At 44.4% G+C, this 21,549-nt stretch overlaps 1 protein-coding gene across 4 annotated transcripts in view; it reads left to right on the top strand.

Annotated features, from left to right (window-relative positions):
• Positions 1-21,549, top strand: part of DLG1 (discs large MAGUK scaffold protein 1) — a 175,261-nt gene that overhangs the window by 22,515 nt on the left and 131,197 nt on the right. For 3 of the 4 annotated variants that reach the window (XM_066601655.1, XM_066601654.1, XM_066601657.1), the window contains exon 4: positions 16,341-16,505. The exons of the other annotated variant lie outside the window; for it this stretch is intronic. In XM_066601655.1, the coding sequence (XP_066457752.1) occupies positions 16,341-16,505 (165 nt within the window). The remainder of the gene's footprint in view (positions 1-16,340; positions 16,506-21,549) is intronic. 4 annotated transcript variants of the gene reach the window in all.

Genomic DNA, 21,549 nt, shown 5'->3' with positions numbered 1-21,549 from the left:
CTCTCACACAGGCCGCACATACGCCTTTACGTGCATGGTAAATCTGCCCTTTACACACCGAAATAGGACATGCTGCAGTCTCTCACATGCGTATCAGAAAAACCCCAAGCATGAGGGGCCCAATAGAAATCAATGGGCTTCTAGCACCACGCATTCCGCCCCCGTGAGTGAGCCCGAAGACTATGCCCTGGGTGCAGAAAGGCCTATCTACAGCTGATTGACTGTGAGGGGTTTGGAATTAATAGAAGGGTCTACTGGCTCCACTAGCAGGTGGAGGATGCACAGTTGGGTACACGTCGCCTCACTCAGCGCGCAGGTAGCGGCACGTTGCACCATGCCTGTTACTTGGGAGCTGTACCTCTAATGTGGAGTAATGCCCAGCTGACCAACTTGACTTTGACTGCAGCTGTCCACTTTCATTCTGCTATTGACTTTTTATTTCGGGAGTTGGTAGGTCACACTACCTGCAAGGGGCTTCTTTAAGGAAAGAAAGGCTCTTGGACCCAGAGGTTTCATCTGGACATGTTTTAAAAGGGTTTGCTTCTGTTGTTGGAAAACGAAGGCAACCGGCTCACTATCTAGAACGTTTCATCTAAATGTGACTTTCTGTGCTACTTGAAGTACTACAAACTCCCCTCCTCAGGATTGCAGATGGAACATTCCATTCATCCAGGCCAAGAAAGTCATTGATCTTCAGGCTGCAGAAGCAGGATGGTCTGATACGGATCCTCTTTTATTCTGTAGTAGTGTTTTTTCTTCCCCCTGTGTGTACATGGACAGGAAGGCGTTCACCTTTTTAGTGAAGATGCATTATTTATTAGGACGTTGTAGATCGCAGCTGATTTAGTACGGTGTTTCAGCATATGACTCACTATGAACATCGTGTCTTTAATTCTGTGAGAGGAGGAATTAATGAAGCAGCTTTTAAACTCCTGTGGAATAAACCCTGGAATGCAACTTTGAGATCTTTTCAAGCTGCTTAAACATACACATCTGAGAAATAGATGAGCTTTACAAATCGCTCACTTGCTGGCTCATGCGTTGTTCCTGGAGCTGCTGGAGTCGCCTCTGTCCCTCCTCTCCCTTCTCACCCTTAGTGGACGGCTGCAATTGGTCTCCTCTGCTGTTTTTAATTTTTTTTTTAATTTTTTTTTTTTTTTAAAGGGTGATGCGGTATTTGGGTTCTGTTAATTTAATTTTACCTACTTAAGTAGTTTACGTTGAACATGTGTGAACGATGGACTGCCTGTGCATTGTGACTACCAAGGTAAGACATGACGATTCACAATTCCTGATTTGCATGTGTACCTTGAATTTTTTTATTTTATTTTTTATTTTATTTTATTTTTTTGGTGTGAATTGCTGTAAAGTATTAAACAGTACCTTCTAAGTCCTATGCACTTAGAATGTGTGCTCAAATAGTTTAATAAGATATTGCGTATCTTTTACCATTCAATGACTTTCTGTAATCCATTTTCGTCTTTTAAAGCAACCTACAGTAATCATCTCTTTACACCTCCGTGCCATTCTAATTTGGCTCCCTCTTGTGATGCTGTTATGTTGCTATGACGGATCGAAACATTCACCTTTTTTAGAAACGCTTCCAAAAAGGGCAATTGTAAGGAGTTGTACAAAGCAGCGAGGAGACTGCTGATTTTAGGACAGGTCCTGCATGCTTATTTTGCAGTGTTATAGAATGTATGTGTAATATATATAGAATCTGCAGAGGAGTGAGGTGAGAAACATGCATACAACACATATAAAGTAGATAGACGGAACAATTTACTGCTGTCTGCTTGATATTTTTAAAGGGAGCGTTGCTTTTTGACCTCCAAACACGGTGTACATTTTTATACATATTAGTATTTTTAATACCCTTTTTTTTTTTTTCCCCCAACTTGCGAAGGCCAGCTACAGGTCTATAGATGCTGTTTTGGAAGCTAATACTAGGAGTGGATTAAAAATAAAGGCTTAATGCCACAGTTTTGGAAAAATGACTACCAGAAAAGTGGATGATTGCAACCCTGTTCTGATCCTCACCAGGTTTGCTGCAAAAACCTAAACTTGTCCAGGCACCCTAGTACTTTCCCGGACTGTCGGACCCCTACATTGTGCCGGTGCCTGTGTCCTAGTGGTTCTGATTACTGCTGCGCTGCATGGTCTACAGTGGGATTACTGCTACCTGTAGACTGTGTATACTACAGAGACGCTCATCCCTGCCTCTAGGTGCTCTCCTTGTCGTGTGGAGGCCCTTGCTGTAGTTTTTCTTTAATGGGACTGTCTAGTAAAATCCCCAAAACATAATGTTTGGAAAAGCAATGAGATTTCCTACAAACCTTTCTTTCAGTCTATACTTTTACCTGCTATTTTAGATTTTTTGTATTTGGCCACTAATCAACCAGATTATTGTAAGCATGGTTGATTAAAAAAAAAAAAGGAAAAAAAAGTAATCTTTGCCTTTATAGAATATACCCAGATCATCAGTGTGTAAGATTTCCTACAGGTTAGAGGAGAATTCACCAGTGTAAAGGCCCACGTTGCTGCTTGTCTGTAACCTACCTGGCCCCTCCGGTCCCGGTGAGATGCCACATGGTGCTCATACACATTCACATTTCTTGTTTCCTGTTGGAATGATCAAGGATAAAACCTCAATGGCCAGCTTAACTACACTGAAAGACCTTGATTACTATTTTCAGCTCTAATGGGGTGTAGGTGGATGATAGACGCCACTGAGGTCGCCAAGGGATTGGCCAGATACTTGTATCCTCAGACGGACAATGACTGTTGTACTGCACCCATAGCATCCTACTGAAACTTATTTGGTTATCCCTATCCAGTAAGGACTTCATGAGTGACCATAACGTGCTGACCCTCTACTGTACTTGTGAAATGAAGGGACCACATGGCTGCGGTGGCTGACTACAACCTGTTTGGTCCATCGTGATGGTACCATGGTGGGCAGCAATATAATAGCTGGATGTTGTGGAGGATAGGTCATCAGCTGAAACAAGCCCAGGCAACCCCTTTAGGTCCAATTGCATCACCCCTTTCCTCTTGAGGTCGGAAGGCGATAGATTCCAGGTTTTGTTGGCGTTGATCTGATTCTTTCTGTGGTTTGCAGTGTGTACAACTGCAGCCCAACAAAGTCTGGACAAAGGGGTGATTTGTCCGACTCCTCACCAGAGGGTGACCGGTCTACTTTCTGTTAGAACATAGTGGCTCTGTGGTATCCAACAAACTTTTAGGGGGAAGATTTCCCTGCCTTGTCCTGATTTTAATCCAATCTCATTTTTGAGATGTATGGCTGCCATGTCCAATATATTAGTGATATGTTCACTGATGGTGTGAAAGGGGTCAAAGGGTGATTACCTTCACATATAGAGCCATATTAAGTGATGACCCCCCCCCCCCCACCACCATCATGATGTCCGCAATCACTAATAAGACATGTAGAAAGAGGAGGTTCACATTTTTCAACCTTATGTCAGAATGTTAGGATGTCTATTGAGTGCCATGTGGACATTTATCAGTCTGTATTCCAGAATACTGGTGCAAAACATCTTGTAACATTCTTTCTGCACCTGCCCCGCCATTTTTTTTTTAAAGTGGGCAGAGCTGATTGGAAGGATGTGTGGATGCCCCAGATTATGTATAATTTACACCACAAACTGATGTAAATGATGCTAGAAATGCGCACTTGCTCCGACCGGGTGTACATTGCTGTGAAGGTGCTGGGGTTGTGCTGAAGAGTCGCACACCTCTTCATGTAGTCCTTTATTTGGGGTCATGGGGACTTGTACTAAGCCTGGCGCAGGTTATGCCAGTCTTTGTAAACTTTCCCCCTCAATGTATCTTGTGAAGAGGAATTGGGAGCAGTTGTCCTTTATTTGGCTGTTAACACTGATATTGCAGCTGATTTTAAAATGAGTGTTAATCTAAGAAATGTTATCCATTCAGCTTGCAGTAACTTATTTTTGTTTTTTCTTTCTTTTTTCTTCTTGGTCTAACTGCCCTTCTAATTCATCTGAGCATTCTTCCGGTGGTACTATATACAGCCATGCAGCAGTTCAGCTTGATACAAATGGCTCTGCTGCCCTCTACAGGATGACTGAGATAATGCTTTGTGCTTACATTTTATAGATCTACCCTCCCAATCTCTGGTTTAAGAGATGGATGGATAGATATGACATAATCTAGCCTCACATCTGTGAATCTTTCTGTTGCCCATTTCCGTCACAGGGGCATGAGATGTAGTTTTTATTGGCAGGGCTTTGGGGTACACAACTTTTTGCTCAATTTTGTTTTGGAAGGGAACGACCTAAACAAAACAGCGTTTCCACTTGTGTGTTTTGTTTTGTTTTTTTTAATGTTAAATGAAACTGGCTGTGCAGGATATTTTATTGTGCAAGCTGGTGAGACTGTGATCATATCAAGCATGTACTTCTATCACTGTACTTGGGGGGGAATAAAACTAACTTGTACACTTTTTTTTTTTTTTTTTTTTTAATTTGGTCCTTGTAGGAGACTTCAACCAGTGATTTTTCTTATTGCTGATACACTGCAATACAGAACTATTAAAGTGTATTGTGTTTTTTTTTTCTACTTTTCAATTTTATAGTCATGGCAAAACTCAATGCACCTGATAGACCTGAGCTTGCCTTTGGCAATGTTTTTGTAGCCTTTTTTCAACTTCATGCATTTCTGACAGCTTCTCACTAACCAGTCTTAAATAGATTTGTCTGTAACTAGGCTTTATGCGCTTTTATTTAATGCGTAAAGAACCATTTAAACGGGACTACTGTTGGGCAAACTAAGCCTGACACTCGTACCCGCACATACTCGCTCCCATGCGGCTGCACAAGAGCAAGTATCGTTGGCTCTCTGACAGTGGCTAGCAGGGGGCCAGGGGACTGGATGATATTTCACTCTTCGCTCTCCCCTGCCCCTCTCCATTCACTTAACACGTTGGCTGTTCAGTAGTGAACGGCTGCTGTTTACACTGAACGATGAGTGTAAATAGCAGCTGTTCAGTACTGCACGGCCACCATGTTAAGTGAATGGAGAGGGGCAGGGGAGAGCGAAGAGTGAAATATCATCCAGCCGTCCTGCTGCGAGCCAACAATACTCCCTCTTGTGCAGCAGCACAGAAGAGAGGACACACAGAGATAAGTGTCAGGCATCGTTTGCCTGACATTCATCCCGGGTAAATGGGCCTTAAAGCACCCATTAAAGCCACACTAAAATCTCCTCTCCTCAACTGAAACAGATCTTACCAGTCGTGCTAAAATCATGCAGTGAGTGTAAACACAGAATTATGAAACCAATGATTTTCAATGGCTTCATTCCCATTTGCGATGTTTTCCCTCATGCGATATGGCGTGAAAAAATAAAATTGTGGTGTGTCCTGTGTTTCTGCGGTTTTAATTTTTTTTTTTTTTTTTTATATCTAGCCTTTGTTTTCCTATGGAGCCTCCTTTTTATTGCATCACATGAACTTGACTATTTTAGGGTGCATTCAGACGACCATATATCGGCCAGGTATTCACGCCGGCCGATAGACGGCGTCTCTCTCTGCAGGGGGGGGAGGAGGCAGGAAAAGCCGGGAGCAGTGCTCTGAGCTCCCGCCCCCTCTCTGCCTCCTCTCCGCCCCCTCTCCGCCCCTCTGCACTATTTGCAATGAGAGGAGGCGGGACAGGGGCAGGGCTAAGTTCTGGGAATTAGCTCCGCCCCTGTCCTGCCTCTCCTCATTGAAAATAGTGCAGGGGGATGGAGAGGGGGTGGTAAGGCAGAGAGGGGGCAGGAGCTCAGAGCACTGCTCCCAGCTCTTCCAGCCTCCTCCCCCTGTAGAGAGAGACGCCGTGTATCGGCTGTGCGTGAAAACCCAGCAGATATATGGTCGTGTGAATGCGCCCTTAGTGTGATGCATTGTTAATATTAGAGACTCCTTTTGACTTTTGTGTGATAATCACAGGTGACAGCGATGCCTGATTGTTTTTCTTGTAAAAAAAAAAAACGCTGAATTTCAACTTGCCTAAACAAAACTGCAATTTGTTTTTAAAATAAACTTTTCCTTTTGCGCTGATATCACAATTTCCAGTGTGAAGGAGCTCTTAAGAGAAGTTATTAATGGAGATTGGGTTTTCTGTGTTTTTTTTTTTTCTTTTTTTTCCCACCTTGCACTATGGATGTTTAAGCTAACAGACAGTTGTACCATTCATGTCCTATAGGCAACTGCAACCCCACTGCTCAATAAGTGTGACTTTGATAACAACCAGACCATATCTTACGAATATTAAATGCAGAAATCCAGGTGATTCCAAAGGGATCAGTTAATTTTTCTTGAAACTGTATCAAAGCAGTAGGCTTCCTTGGGAGAAAAAGTGGTGACCTTCACTACAGGAGAGCCATGCAGACTGCTACCTTATGGTCTCGCCTCTTTAGACCGCATGCACACATGTGGAACAGCCCTGACCCGGCGACCCTTTGTACCTGTTTTCTGTACTGCAGATGGTCCAGTACAGATTTTCCTGCACTGTCGCTAGGCAATAATGTGGGTCCCGTGACCTTACCACAATGTTATTTGCAGAAGGGCCGCGGGTCAGACTGCTTTCATAGACTTCAATGGGAGCCGTCCGTGTGGGGCCTGCAGAAAAATGAAGCATGCTGTGTTCTCTTTTTAATTTTTTTTTCTCGTCCCACCACCGCCATTCCAGCCGCGAGTGGAAATCACAATTGACTTCTGCTCATATGCATAAAAAATCACTCTTCCATAGCATGCTTTGGGCAGTACTTGCTGTAAAAGCCGGGGACAGATGCCCGCCGCAGATTCCACAATTCAAATCGGCTGGTGTGCATGAGGCCTTACACCATTCTCTTCACTGCTCTAGAAGTCTTCTGTGATGAAATGGTCACTGAAAGACTTCTAGAGCATTTATATTTCTAGTTGCCACGGTATTTTCCAACTACTGAATTTATAAAGCTGAACTTACAAGGTGGGGTGTGCATCTATATGTTAGGGCTGGGCAATATGGATATATTTTTTTTTTGGGTGGGGTGTGGCTTATCACAACATTGCGCGTTAAATTCACGATCGCACGAAAAATGTGCGATCAGTTAGAAGATTTCTCTCCTCCCCACTGCCACCCATACTTACCTCTGATTGGTCGCGAGCGCCGGCGGGTACTTCTGCTGCTCCCCGCCTTCACCATACGGCTTCCTTCCTTCTTCCTGCTGCACACGCGCCACTGTGACATGGAGCTCCGGTTTTTCAGACCTCTGCTGCTCCGTCACCCGGCACTAACCCTGCACTGTCCCTGGGTGAGTTAAAAAATTTTTTCCCCTATTTTCCCGCTCTAAAATGGGGGTGCGTCTTATAAAGCGAAAAATACGGTACATTATATTTAAAATCAACGTGCTGCAGAATTAAATCCCACACCACATGTCAGCGTCCACACACGTTTTGTGCAGATTTCTTCTACAGCGTGTGGATGAGATTTTCAAAATTTCATCCACTCTGCTGCTACAGCTACTATAAACTCCACAGCAAATCCGCCTCATGTAGTAATAGTAACCCCCTATATTGGTGACCCATATATTGGTGGCCCTCAGTAGTAATAGTGACCCCATCAGTAATAATAACCCCACAGTAGTAATAGCTCCCCAATCCATATTACTTACCTTCTCCTTGCAGTCAGCGCCCCTCTTCTGCTCAGAGCTGATCCTGGGTGCACTCTGACGGTGTGTGAGCTGCAACGTTTCTCCCTTGACCTGTGCTGCGGAACGAAGAGGAGGATCCCAGGTGCACACTGATGTCAGAGTGTGCATCAGGATCAGCATCCCTGCGTGATTTTCATCCGGGGAGCTGTGGCACCCTGGCCAGTAATCACTACAGTGGCGAGCAGCAGTCAGCACGCATGCCATAGGTTCGCCACCATAGAGACCCTCAGTCGGAGCCCCTGACTGTCGCTCGCGGAGCACAGTTTGGGAACAGCTATAATAGAACATGCTGCGCTCTTCTTCCCGCATGTATCATCACACAATGTTTACATGCGAATGTGAATAGATCAGTGAAAAATCCATGTTTTCATTGACTTCACGGCATAACACACGGCTGTGCGTCACGTGCCTAGTACACGGTGAAATTGCGGCTGTTTGTCATAAGCCTCTCTGTGCCTCTACTTCTAGATCTCCCCTCAAAAGGTTTGTTACAAAGTTGCATAAAGGTGATCATGATTGTGAAATTTCAACCGAAGGCTGGGTTCACACGACCGTAAGCGCAATACGTTTTACAACTGTGAACCCGGATGTGACCTTGCGTATGAACACGTATGGCAACAATGCTGTACTGCATGTGACTGCGTACTCATGTGACTGTGCCGGTCATGCACAGTACTTATTGTTTTGCGTTTTTTTTTTTTGTTGTTGTTTTTTTTGCACCATCGCTTAGCAATTGCACGTAAATCCGCAGCCTGTACAATGTAATTGCATATGGGCTGCGGGTATAGACCTGACAATAGAGAACAATGGGCTCTGTTACGCCTATAAGAGCGGTAGAATGCGCATTTTCTATTTTATTTCGGGCTGAAAGAAAATATTTTATGTGAGCGGAAATGCTTAAGTCAATATCATTGATTGTCTGCAAGCTACAGCGTATCACATGGGCTTACAGAGCCCGCATAATACACCATTTCTATACGGGCGTATGTGCCCTGCCAAAGGGTGCATTCACATGGGGCATAAAGTGCACAAGATTGCATTGATTTCATGCAGAAATATGCAGTGTATAAACAGGTTTTCTGTGTATTTTGCGTGCATTTACACTTGCTCCTTGCTTTCAATGGGCCGCTTTGTTGTGACATACGCACGATAGGAAATGCTGTTATTACCCTCATGCAATTCTGTGAAAAATATGCAGCTGTGAATGAACCCGTTGAAATCAATGAGCTCTATTGGCTGCATATTTCTCAAAGTATTTATATTTTGTGTGAATGAGCCTAAGGACTCCTTCCCACGAACGGATTTACGCGGCGAAAATTCGCTGCGTTGCCCGCAGCTATTAGGTTCTATTGAACCTAATAGCTCAGGGCACACGGTGCGGAATTCCGCACCGTGAAATCTCCTGTCCTCACCCGCGGCATGCTCTATTTGCCGCGGGTGTACGCGCTGACGGCTTCCATTGCAGTCACTGGAAGCCGTACGTTCACGCAATCTCCCGCTGTAACACAGCGGAAGATAGCGTGAAAACGCTTTCCCGCCTACCGCCGCCGCGTCATGTGACGCGGCAGCGGTGGGCGGGGAAACGTCATGCGGGAGCGAAGACGCCGGATACGCTGGTAAGTATGGAGTCTCTGGGGGGCGCCGTGACGGGCTTTGCAGCGGAATATTCCGCGGCGCAGCCCGTCACGCTCGTGTGCAGCCGGCCTAAAGCTGGATTCACACGAACATATATCAGCTTGGTTTTCACGCCCAGCCGATATACGTCGTCTCTCTCTGCAGGAGGGGGGACCTGGAAGAGCCAGGAGCAGTGCTCTGAGCTCCTGCCCCCTCTCTGCCTCCTCTCCACCCCTCTGCACTATTTGCAATGGGGAGAGGCGGGGCAGAGTGGGGCTAATTCTCGGAACTTGGCCCCGTCCCGCCTCCTTTCATTGCAAATAGTGCAGAGGAGGCGGGAACTCAGTTCCTGCTCCTGGCTCTTCCATGATGGACGACTTATATCAGTTCGGCGTGAAAACTGAGCCGATATACGTTTGTGTGAATCCAGCCTAAGGCTGGCTTCATACGACCAGATTCCTATTGCAGAATCTGTGGTCAGCGTCCGCAGCAAATCGCACGCATTGAAAGGTAAGTACTTTTGGCTTTTGTCCTTCACATTCACTGATACGAAGGCATGCTCCATTTTGCTGCAGACTCTGCAATTGAGGCTGGTCGACCCACAGCCCATACACGATTAACACAACGATTATCGCTCAAAAACCATCTTTTGAGCGATAAGCATTGCTTGTAAATGTGTGCCCATCGTGCACTTTACATCCATCGGTCATCCATAGCGGGGTTTACCTCTGCTTAAAATCCGTTGTCCTTGATGAGATGGACCGCATGCTGAGTTCTCCCCAGGCAGCGCTGATAACATTCTTTCAGCACCTATCCCGCTGGAGAGCAATACAGATTTATTTAGAGAACAGACCACCTGCTGTTCTCTAAATACATGCAAATGAAGCTAGTTAGCTACTAATTAGTATAATGCAAAATGATCGCTCAAAACTTATCAGAAACTGATAGTTTTGAGCCATTTCTCCCCACCCCCCGTGTGGATAACTGGGGCTTAAAACTCCTATGGGAGCTGAATAACGAGGGGCGAGGGAGAAATGCCGAGCCGCTAAAGCCAGAAGCACATTTTAAATGTCCTGCTGTCAGCTCTTGTTAGACTCCATTTTAAACTTGCTGTTCATCTGTCCCCAAACTCCAAACAGCAGTGGAGAAGGAGAAATTCCACGTAGCGAGGAGAGATGGCATTCACCTGCAGGAAAGAATGATTAAATTCCTGTAGCGGGGAGAGGGGGTGGGGCTAGATGGAACAACCCCCCCCCTCTTCTTATTAGGCTCATCCCTGGGAGAACCCCTCTAGCACTGCCCTCTCTCCCCACTATGGGGAAATTCCCATGTAGCAGGAAGAGAAGGGTTCCCCTGCAGGGGAAAATAAGGGAATCCCCAGCAGCGTAATGCTAGGGTTCCCCTGCAGGAGAACCCCAGAATTGCACTGCTGGGAACTTCCTTATTCTCCCCTGCAGGGGAACCTCTCTCTCCCTGCAGTGGGGATATACGTCTAGTCCCTGGTAATGAAGGCAAGCACCATGGGGCTTTTCTTCACCTTTGTCTCTCCTCCTGGAGTAGCAGTGCTTGTTTTTAGCAGCACGTAGCTTCCAATCGTCAGCAATTTCACTGCTAATTAAGCTTGCGAATTAATAGCTGGAAATTCGCATGATTTTTTTAGTGCAGTTGGCCACAATTTAATTATTTTTTTGCGTGGCTAACTTATCCATGACTTGCACGCTTGTTTGAATGAGCCCTTATTTTGCCTTTCAAACAGCACTAGTTCTAGGTACACTAGCACACAGTTTTTGAGAGAACGCCTTCAACTGTCCAGCAAGCTTCTATCTAGTGTGTGTGTGTGTGTGTGTGTGTGTGACTACTGTTTTGTTAAGAGGTTAAATGCTTTATTTGATGCCCAAAGTGTCTAGTCTGCTCAGAAACCTATCGGCAAGAGTTCGATGAACGGGGCAGTTATGGATTCTAACTGTTGTTAAAATCTAAGATTATAGTTGCCAACTTGGCAAGTTGTAGTCTTGAAGTTTTCTAGCTTTCTTCCATTATGTAGTGGTGTGTATCCTTGCTGCAGACTGTGGCCCCTCCTTCGGAGCAGGCAGAGAGCTCCCAGTGCTCCAGCTGCTCGCTACATAGTTAGCCAGATAATGGGAACACTGCAGCAAGTGGATCATAAATCCTTACCGGGTCTCATGTACATCTGGACATCTGCTCTCTGAGGAATTGTACACTTTTTTTTTTTTTTTATCAATTCTGTGTTCCATGTGGAGGAAGGGAAAAGTTGTTTGTTTTCTCCACTATTCTAAAGCCTTGCTTATGTAAATGTCTAAACCAGTAAGCAAACATTGGCAAAGACCATTTCCAGGATTTCTGCAGAACGATAGACTAAGATGTCCTGGTTCCGAAAAATTCTCTTCCAACCTCAAAAACTTGGACTGCTTTTCTCCAATGCTTTGCCATTGCAAGGTGGCATGTAACAACAGTACCATTTCTTTAATGTTCGGATGTAAGGTACGTATCCATTTTCCCACAGCTTGCCTTTCTCAACATCCAGAGTCTTCAGTGTTTTTTTTTTGTTTTTTTTCCTTTCGTTCTTTTGCATTTCTTCCTCTCGGACATAAGTGTTGATGTGCTTGTGTCATAGGGTGCTCTGAAGTGGACTACATATTGTAGACTTGGATTGTCTTTTCCACTTTTGATCATACAATATATAAAAAAGAGAAAAATATTTAATTTACAAAGTGGCAACTTGGATTGATGTGCAGGTCTTGCAATGCTTTGTGACTTTGTCAGAAACAATTGGCGGTGACTGACTTTGTACTGTTATCTTGGAGGACTTATGATCTTATATCTCATCACCATGCTTATTATGCTAGGAGAAATCTTTTAGCTGTTATGGTGGGCTTTTAAATGGAATTTAAGAATTTCAATATTAGTGTAAAAATCCTTATTCTTCTAGCACCAGGACCCGTTTTAGGAAGAGTAAAGTTTATTTTTTTAATTTTTTAATTTTTTCCCCCCCTCTGTGGGTTTATGTATTTTACAACTGGTAAATACAGGTGTAGAACTGAAGATACACGCTGATTACCTTTAGTTTCTAATTACCACCGGACCTTTAAATACTGAAATGGCTACCAGGTTATAAGGCGTTGGTCACTTTATAACTAATGTGTGAAAGATGCTTGTATTCAGCTTACTGATCTAGCCTTTAGTTGGGTTATGTCCAGCCTTTGGTCCGCTCCTTATACACCTGAGCTGCTTGCTGCACATTTTGATCAAATTGTGTGAGCCCAACTTCCATGCTAGTGTATTGGGGTAGGGTCCCATCTACTTTGTATTGTGTGTGTTTGCTTGGCGTGCGCCTGTACTTTTGCGTCCTAGTATTTTTATGCGCTGGATTCCGTTATGTGTATTTAAATCAACTAAATTATCTAAATGGTGAAGAACCTGTATACATTTGTGTTCATTACTTGGGTTTTAACCTTTGCTATCTTGTTGGCGATGGTACAAAATGATGCGAGGTTAATGCTAGTATTGGACTATAGTCAGGGCTGTGGACACTTCTTCCATTTTCCCCAGACTTCTTCATTATAGGACTCCTTTTTTATTTTTAAGTGATAAATTGACTGTTTAAAAATGGTAACATCGGGCTTTTCACCACCATTATGATAAAATAAGCTACATTCTAGTTATCAGTTTTTGATAGAGGAAGGTTCAGAAGAATAGAACTTATATTTATTACAAAATATTCCTAAATGTCTTTGAAAGAAAATATGCAAAAATTCTGCATTGAGTTCTATAATGTATGTGTCTCTTTTATTTTTTTTTTTAAGCTGTTGTCGGTACGTTTCCTCCGACTCCACCAAAATGGGCCTCGTAACTCCGCAGCCCTGGTTATAGCTTGTGCATTTCCAGAGTGAGAAGTGGTTACCACAACCAATTTAGGACATGTGAATACATCCTATTTCTGCAGTGTTGAAAGCTTAAATCCAAGTTCATATGACTTTTTGTTCTCGTCACTATTGGGCTTTCATTCAGGAGTAGCACAGCATGCAAAGCTATTCTTTCTGTGTGTCCACTCCAAGATAATCAGGTCCTTCAGCCATTGTTTGGGTCCATGAAATGACGCATCTTGCACAGCTTTGTGACTTGTAAATGAAAGCCACAACATAAGTGAGATAGACGGGAACTGAGCCTAACCCCTCCTCACAAGGGGGCTGTCTCCACAATCGGCGGGTGACAATACTGAGTGACCGATACAGAACATGGCCAGAACGATTCCACCAAACACCAGCTGCTCTTTCCAGTGTGCCTCCATTCTAGGCCAATAGACAGCGGTTCTCTATAGGGCACATGGACATTTTAATACAGAATTATTAATTGCTTCATTTTATCATTGGAGAGTTTAGGGGACCGATGGATAGATAGATAAAAAATGTTTAATTACATTCTGTTTTACATATACACTATATGGACAAAAGTTTTTTTGACACTACATAAAATCAGCAAAAATGCAAATACTGAGTTTGCCGAACAGTATGCTGGGAAGGGCAGGGGTAAAATAAAAAGCTGCTCATTATGTAATAACTATTCATGCATCCCATCGAACACTTGTGGGACGCACTGGAGCGACGGGTACGACACCGCCACCCACAGCCATCTTCACAGCAATCTCTTCTCACAGCCTTCTCTGAGGAATGGCGAGCTATCCCTGTCCAGACTAACGGAGAACTTCTGGAAAGTATTCCACGGCATGTTGCCGCTGTGATACAAGCAAAAGGAGGGCCGACACATTACTAAATAGAATAATAAAGCACTTTTTTTGAAAAACATGCAGTGTCCAAATACTTGTCCATATAGTGTAGACCTTTGAATGGTACCATTTTCAAAAATACGATTGATCCTGCAAAAAAAACAACCAAACAAGTCCTTATATGGCTAGGTCGTCAGAAAAACAAAGTTGCAATTTTTTGGAAAACTGAGGAGAAAGCAGAAATGAATAAATGGAAAATGTTGCAGGCTTCAGGGGTGTTTCCAAACTTCTTGAGGGTGTGGTGTACCATTTATCAGCTGTTCAGTTAAGACGGATTTGTAAAATGGCTTTTCAGCTCTGACATGTGGCTATATGTTCTGGCATGTGGCTATATGTTCTGGCATGTGGCTATATGTTCTGGCATGTGGCTATATGTTAAGTAGGACAACAATCCATAAGCTTTCTGCTGTATATTCTAATTATTCATTGTTGCAAATAAAAGCTGAAGTGCTCTGGGATGCAGGCTTTTGGCTATGCCAGAGTGCAAACGTATGTGGGTCATTCCTTATTCCTTGGTAGGACAGTCAATGACATTTAGTCTAGTGCTCGTCAGCGCTCGGGTTTTGTTCTTGCGGAGTCATTGCTTTTGGCGGTTACACTCTGAAATCATACAGAACATAGTAACTACAGAATGAAATGGCATTAAAAAACAATGTTATCCGTCGATGGAACGGTTTGAAAAAAGGAGAAAAAAATTAAAACTTCTTGTAAATGGCGTATTATGGTGTGAACATAGGCTTACTTACGTAGCCAGGCAGTGTGATGCCTGCGAGACTGTCGCGTTGGAGCAGATATGCTTCTGGCATCCTCCCTGGAATCTGCCTCAGTGGTGGATTGCTTTTTAAAATGGTCTTAGTTTCTAAAACACCAGCAAAATATAAGTGCAGACAATGGTGCAAATCCCTATACAACACGGTATAGATTATGTTGGTGCAAAATAAGGAATGAAGTGCAAGACTCGTGTAGTTGACCTTTTCGGAGAGACCATTAATAGCTGGAGCTATCATCAGGGTTTGGCCTTGACTGCCTCCCACATGCAGAATATGGCCCAGCCGTGGTTGGTGTGCCTGGACCTTTTCTCATGTAACCTTCACATTACAGCGGTTTTCTGAAGAGGCTTTACAGGCTTCTTCAATATTCTCCTTTTACACATGTCTACCCAAAGTAGATTTTTGTTTTGAAGTGCGCTAGACCGTGCGGTCTTATTTGTTGGGTGATATGAGCCGCGGATCTTTTTGCCTGCAAAATTGTCAGGTGACCTCCTGAATTGTCTTAGGCTCAATGTCCATGGGCGGACTTTATTTGCAACATCTGCAATTCAAGCTACCCATAGGGAAGCATGGGCATCCACACCTGAATTAAAGCATGCGGATTTGATTTGTGGATCTTTTGGTACAAAAAAGTAGCAGCATGCTCCATTTCAATGTGGTTCCCGCACTGACAGCTTCCATTGAAGTTAATGGAAGCTGTCTCGTCTGCAATTGCATTACGGACAAGCCGCGGATCCCGCGAGAAAGCGGGAGTTTAGAAGAAAAAAAAAACCTGTACTGTGCTGGTGCACTGGCTGGCACTCCCGCTCACATGCAGTACAGAAAAAAAACTGACAGGTACGTGCGGTTGCTGGCCGTGGGCAGGGTCTGATTCTGCATGCAGAATCCAATCCGCCCGTGGACATGAGGCCTTAGTAAGACTAACAGGTACTTGGATTTAGCTGGCTGTACACATTGGGTAACGGTTGGCTACACCTGACAATGTGATCGGCAGTCCTTGCTGTACTTCTGCTTTGGACATCGGGAAGAAGCGTTGTGCATCATCCTTTTCCGAGACCGTAAGCCCTGTGGGATGCAATTGGAAACCCTTCTCTTCCCTATGAATATAAACATGCATGTTCTGGCAAACCGAGTGTCCATGTTTACTGGGTGGGGGTCCATAGGAGATTGGGCAAACTAGCTTTCCTCTTACAGCTATATACAGTGTGTTCATACTAGCCACATGCCACAGTATTTTAGCTCCAAAATTATTTAACTTTGCTAATGTTGGCAAAACAGGAGTAACTAAGTGATTAATTTGGGTTAGGATGTGATGTTTTTGCCAGTTTCAAGCCTTGGCTTAAAGCGAGAGCATCCTTTTTGTGTTGGGTTGATATATGCTTGGTTGGTTGGTAAGGCTTTGCTGGAGTAATGGAAAGCTTTCTACACTCTGACAGAAATATCGCTACCAAGATGATGACCTCCCATCCCAAGATCCAAGCTCCCCACATATCTTCAGCGAGGGAAGAAGTCCGGAGTTGGTCCATGTCTCTGAAAAGAATATCTCACAAATTGAAAATGTCCACGGACTTGTGTCTCACTCACATATTTCCCCTTTAAAGGTAAGCTTTTAAAGCTTTTACATTAGTTTGCCTTGCTGCATATTGTCTTCTATGCTCTGCATTTGTCTGTGTGTTGGGTATGGGGGGGGGATTGACATATTCTTGACATTCTCCCGGTTATCTAATTCATATAAGTACTATTTAGCTTTTAGAAGTTTAGTTTGATCCTTTTTATGAGCCTCTGAACAAATGCCCCGCACTATAAATCTTAGTGCACTAGTTGTGTAAATGGTTCGTTGCCGTGTTTTGGAGCAGTAGATGTAGATTAGATTAGTACTGCTGTATTAATATAGGTTGGTGTCTGATTCTGTCTTTTATCTAAATCCCAAGACATAATGGTATTCTCTAACGATTAGTTAGCTGTGTGGTTGATGCTGAGATCTCATGAAATGTTGAACATCTCCTGTGGCAGATTTACCAGCCCCCACATGCTTTTTAGTACATTCTGTCATTATGTTTGATGAGGTACAAATTCCTGGCCTTTTGAAGTTCTCATTTGTTAGGACCTGAGGCATGTTATGGAGGTTCTGTATATTACGGAGCACTCCTTGCCTGGCTTGAAGATTACTAAATTGGTGTTTGTTGTCTTCAATGTGTGTTGTGTTCCTAGAATGCTGAAGAAGCTTTGCCAGGGGCACATGTTCTCTCGAATCTTTATCTCCCTCTTGTTTCTAGCAAACTACACAATGTCCGGTACTAGAGCATGTTTATTTATATAGCACTGAGGCTGCCTACACATCTGCGTCAGATCTTATAGTTGGAGGGACCCTTGCAGATCCTCGCACAAAATACCATAAGAAATAGCGCTTATTCTTGCGCTAAAATACCGGGCAGCTGAGCGGAAACTGAATGGACCCTATTATAGTCAATGGGGTCCATTTGGCACTCTTTGGTTCCATCAGAAGGTGGACCCATTCTGCCCTGGGGAACGGAGCATGTGGTATAATGGTATTGATAAAGTATCAACCAACTGTCCATTAGCTGCCGCTCAGGATAAGGGGAAAGGTGAGTTTACCCCCCCACCCCATTCCCTCACATCTGCCATGCCTCTAATGTACATGTGGCATGAGGAAGTTCTTTGTTCTGATGGCAATAAAGTTAGCTAGTGACAGGAAAAAGCTAATTACCCCCTTGCCGGTGAGGATCGACATCTTTGGTATTTCGCATAGATACCCTGAAGCCGAGAGTCAGATTAATGGGAGAATCTCTTAAGGATTATTGATCGTGTGAAGGTCCTAGCCTGACTTAAGTTTGTTTTCAGAATTGAGTGGGTAAGCTGATTAAAATGCATCTCAATTTATAGGGTATGTACGTACCTGGGTATAATTTCTGGGTCATGCTTTGTATTGCTGAGTAGATTAAATCATGATCAGAAATATGCCAGGTATATATTCCTGATCGGAGGATCTCCTGCGGAGATATGGCCGAAATGGGGTAAATGTTTTTTCCTTCCCAGAATGACCTCTGAGAGGGCAGGGGGAGGTGAGTTCTGGGGAAACCTTTTGAATACTAGGGGGTCCTAGAGACCCGGTTGTCAAACTTCGGAGATGCAGTACTGCATAATGCTTCCCAATTTGCTTTAGTAACTTTTGCACATTCTGGTATCTTTCTGTTATTTTCATTCTTGTTTAAAGTGTGTGTGTGTGTGTGTGTGTGTGTGTGTGTGTGTGTGTGTGTGCGCACGCCTCATCTCCACTGCAACATCCTCCTCTATAAATTTGTACATATCAATATTTAGCACTGCTAGTCTTATTTTCTAAAATGAATCTGCAATTTATTAGTCAAACCGTGTCCATTTTAAAACTAACCAAAACGCCGAAAATTGTGTTTATAATTACCTTTTAAAAAATTGGTGGTCGTAGCGAGTGTGCGCGGTTATTGCAGAGAGCTAGAGGCGTTAAACCGGTATAGGGGGGGGACTTGAGATTTTGTTCTCCATGCGTGCACGAGCCTGGAAAAGCTGAAAAGATCTGTATCCACCTGTAATCTAATGACTCTGCGCTTTCAGTCCTGCTAGAGTGGTTGATTGAGGCTCTGCCATGGCAGAACAGTTAAATGGAATCGCCACCCCAGGTATGAGAGCAACCTAACTTATTCTGCAGTGCGAACACAGAATCCCTCAAATCAGCTTGTTTCTAGTGGGACTCTGATTATGAAGACCTACAGAACTTTGATTATAGACTTACAATCGACATGTTGGAGTATGAGAGGAAAACCTATTAACCCTTTACAATTCAATGTCGGGCCTGCCCTGACATCATGATTTCCCTCCACAGTTCCGATGTCAGGGCAGGCCCTGCACTGATCCTCATTGAGGACCCCCTATGTAATGTTACACATTACATAGAGCTTAAAGGGGTTGTCCCGCGCCGAAACGGGTTTTTTTTTTTTTTTTAAACCCCCCCCCGTTCGGCGCGAGACAACCCCGATGCAGGGGTTAAAAAAACCACCCGCACAGCGCTTACCTGAATCCCGGCGGTCCGGCGTCTTCATACTCACCTGCTGAAGATGGCCGCCGGGATCCTCTGTCTTCATGGACCGCAGGGCTTCTGTGCGGTCCATTGCCGATTCCAGCCTCCTGATTGGCTGGAATCGGCACGTGACGGGGCGGAGCTACACGGAGCCCCATTCAGAAAAGAAGACCCGGACTGCGCAAGCGCGGCTAATTTGGCCATCGGAGGGCGAAAATTAGTCGGCACCATGGAGACGAGGACGCCAGCAACGGAGCAGGTAAGTATAAAACTTTTTATAACTTCTGTATGGCTCATAATTAATGCACAATGTACATTACAAAGTGCATTAATATGGCCATACAGAAGTGTATAGACCCACTTGCTGCCTCGGGACAACCCCTTTAATTAGCGCTGTGTAATGCACGGAGATTCCGGACGGCGATCATGTGACCGCCGCTGTCACCTGACCCCCAGCGGTCACATGAACGCCGAGTCGGGAGCCTGCACCATGGGGGGAGGGGGGGAGCTGCTTACCTGTCCGTCGTCTTCCGCATTCTCCCTTCTGTCTCCCGGATCGGCGATCATGTGACCGCTGGGTGCCACCTGACCCCAGCGGTCACATGATCGCCGAGGCGGGAGGCAGATGGAGAATGCGGAAGACGCCGGACAGGGACAGGTAAGCAGGCTCCCCCACGGCGCAGTGAGCACCTGCACCCTGAACTTTGTCAGTTCAGGAGGGTGCAGGGAAATGTATTTTTCTTTTTTCTCATCCATTCTTACCAGCTCCAATTAATTTGGAGCTGGGGAGAATGGGGGAGAAAAAATAATTGGATTGGAAAGGGTTAAAGAATTTTCAGTACTAAATGTGTCCCAACTGTCTTGGCATTTTTGCATTTTTATTTTAAATATTTTTTTTGTCCTGCTCCACTTTTATAATGTGTTAGACATTTTTGTACCCTTTTTTTTTTTTAAATATAACTAAAGAGGCATGAATTTGTGGAAAGGGAGCATGGCCTAAGGCCTCATGTCCACCTGCATAATTGAATTGCAGAATCCATGCATGTCACCCGCACATGCAATCTGCAGTTCAATCAGCCCATAGACAATCATTGAGTGTCTGCAGGCAATTTAAATACCTGCAGATGTCATTTTTCCTGATTTGCGGATCGCACGCGCAGGAAAAAAAAATCACTGCATGCTCCATTTTTCTGTGGGTCCCGCACACCCTGCTTCCATTGAAGTCAATGGAAGCTCGACGATCTGCGGCACGTCTGCAGCTGGCAATGCAGACGTTCCGCGGATCCTGCGTTAAAGCTGCAGGTTTAAAATAAGCAAAAAAACCTCCACTGCGCATGTGCGGTGGCGTGCCGGCCCACATCCACATTGGAGAGGATAAAGGGACCCGCACAGCCACAGAGTGGATCCGGACAGGTAAGCAGTGTCCCCCTTGCCACCAGCAGGGTAGGATTCCGCTGTGGGCTCCTGCCCTGTCCTTGGAATCCAACCTGCCCGTGTATTTGCGACCTCAGTGGTATGTGCCAAAAACTTTGCCAAAAGTTTGGTGCAAAATCTGATGTAATTTAAACCAGCGAATAAGCGGTCTAAACTTATAGGAGACCATCTAAAGATGCTTTATCACATGCAGCAGAGCCACTGTGATAAATCTGGTGCATTTTAAGACTGTTTGGTCTGAATTTGCACTGTTTAACTATAAAACCGTATTAGTAAATCTGCCTCTGAGTAAACACCTGTCTCTTCTGTCACAAAACACGGTTTTAGTCTTTCATGCGATACGGGTTGTGCCCTAGACTCACGTTGCACAGCACAGACGCTCCGTCCATGTGCAGAACACCACACGTTACATGTCCTGTTCTTGTATGAGAATAGAACAAGAATAGGACATGCAGCAATTTTTTCAAACTCTGGCCATCAGTCCTAGTGAAAAACTGCTTGTGTGTGAACCTATTCAAACGAATGGGTTCTTTACCGTGCGAGTTCCGTCCATATCACAATTGGATGGAACTCTAGTGAGAATAAGCTGTGTGAATAAGCTCTAAGATTACTAAAACGTGCAATTGCAGAAATACCAAGTATATACAATGTCCCATACAGCTATCATGTTCTTACTGCATGGTAACTAGGTATAAACCGACACAACCCCATGACCTCTCCCCAAAAAACAAAACCCAAACTTAAGTTAGGCCTCGCGCACACGGCAGGGGCGGATTCTGTCATGGAAGACCTGCGATTCATTGCGGAAAGCATTTTAAAATGCTTGCGGGCTATCGCGGGTTCAATTTTTTTGCAAGCCCAATGTTTCCTTCCTCTACCTCCCTGCAAGGTCTCCAAGCACCTGGAGAATTACCCGCCTACATTTCCACAATGTATGCTTTCCTACAGGGGACAGCAGATTCCGCAATTCAAATCCGCTCGTGTGCGTGAGGCCGTAATCCATATAGATTTAACTATAAATGGTGCAGTTTAAAATGAAAGCTACAAAATACAAGTTTCCACACAACTGCATTGACAGCTGTAGCTGTTATATTGGCTAGGGATCATTCTTATGGGCATGAGTATATGCTGCATAGAAC

Source organism: Eleutherodactylus coqui, chromosome 1 (assembly GCF_035609145.1).
Source record: "Eleutherodactylus coqui strain aEleCoq1 chromosome 1, aEleCoq1.hap1, whole genome shotgun sequence".
NCBI classification, from domain to species: domain Eukaryota; kingdom Metazoa; phylum Chordata; class Amphibia; order Anura; family Eleutherodactylidae; genus Eleutherodactylus; species Eleutherodactylus coqui.
This window is presented reverse-complemented; position numbering and strand designations above follow the sequence as displayed.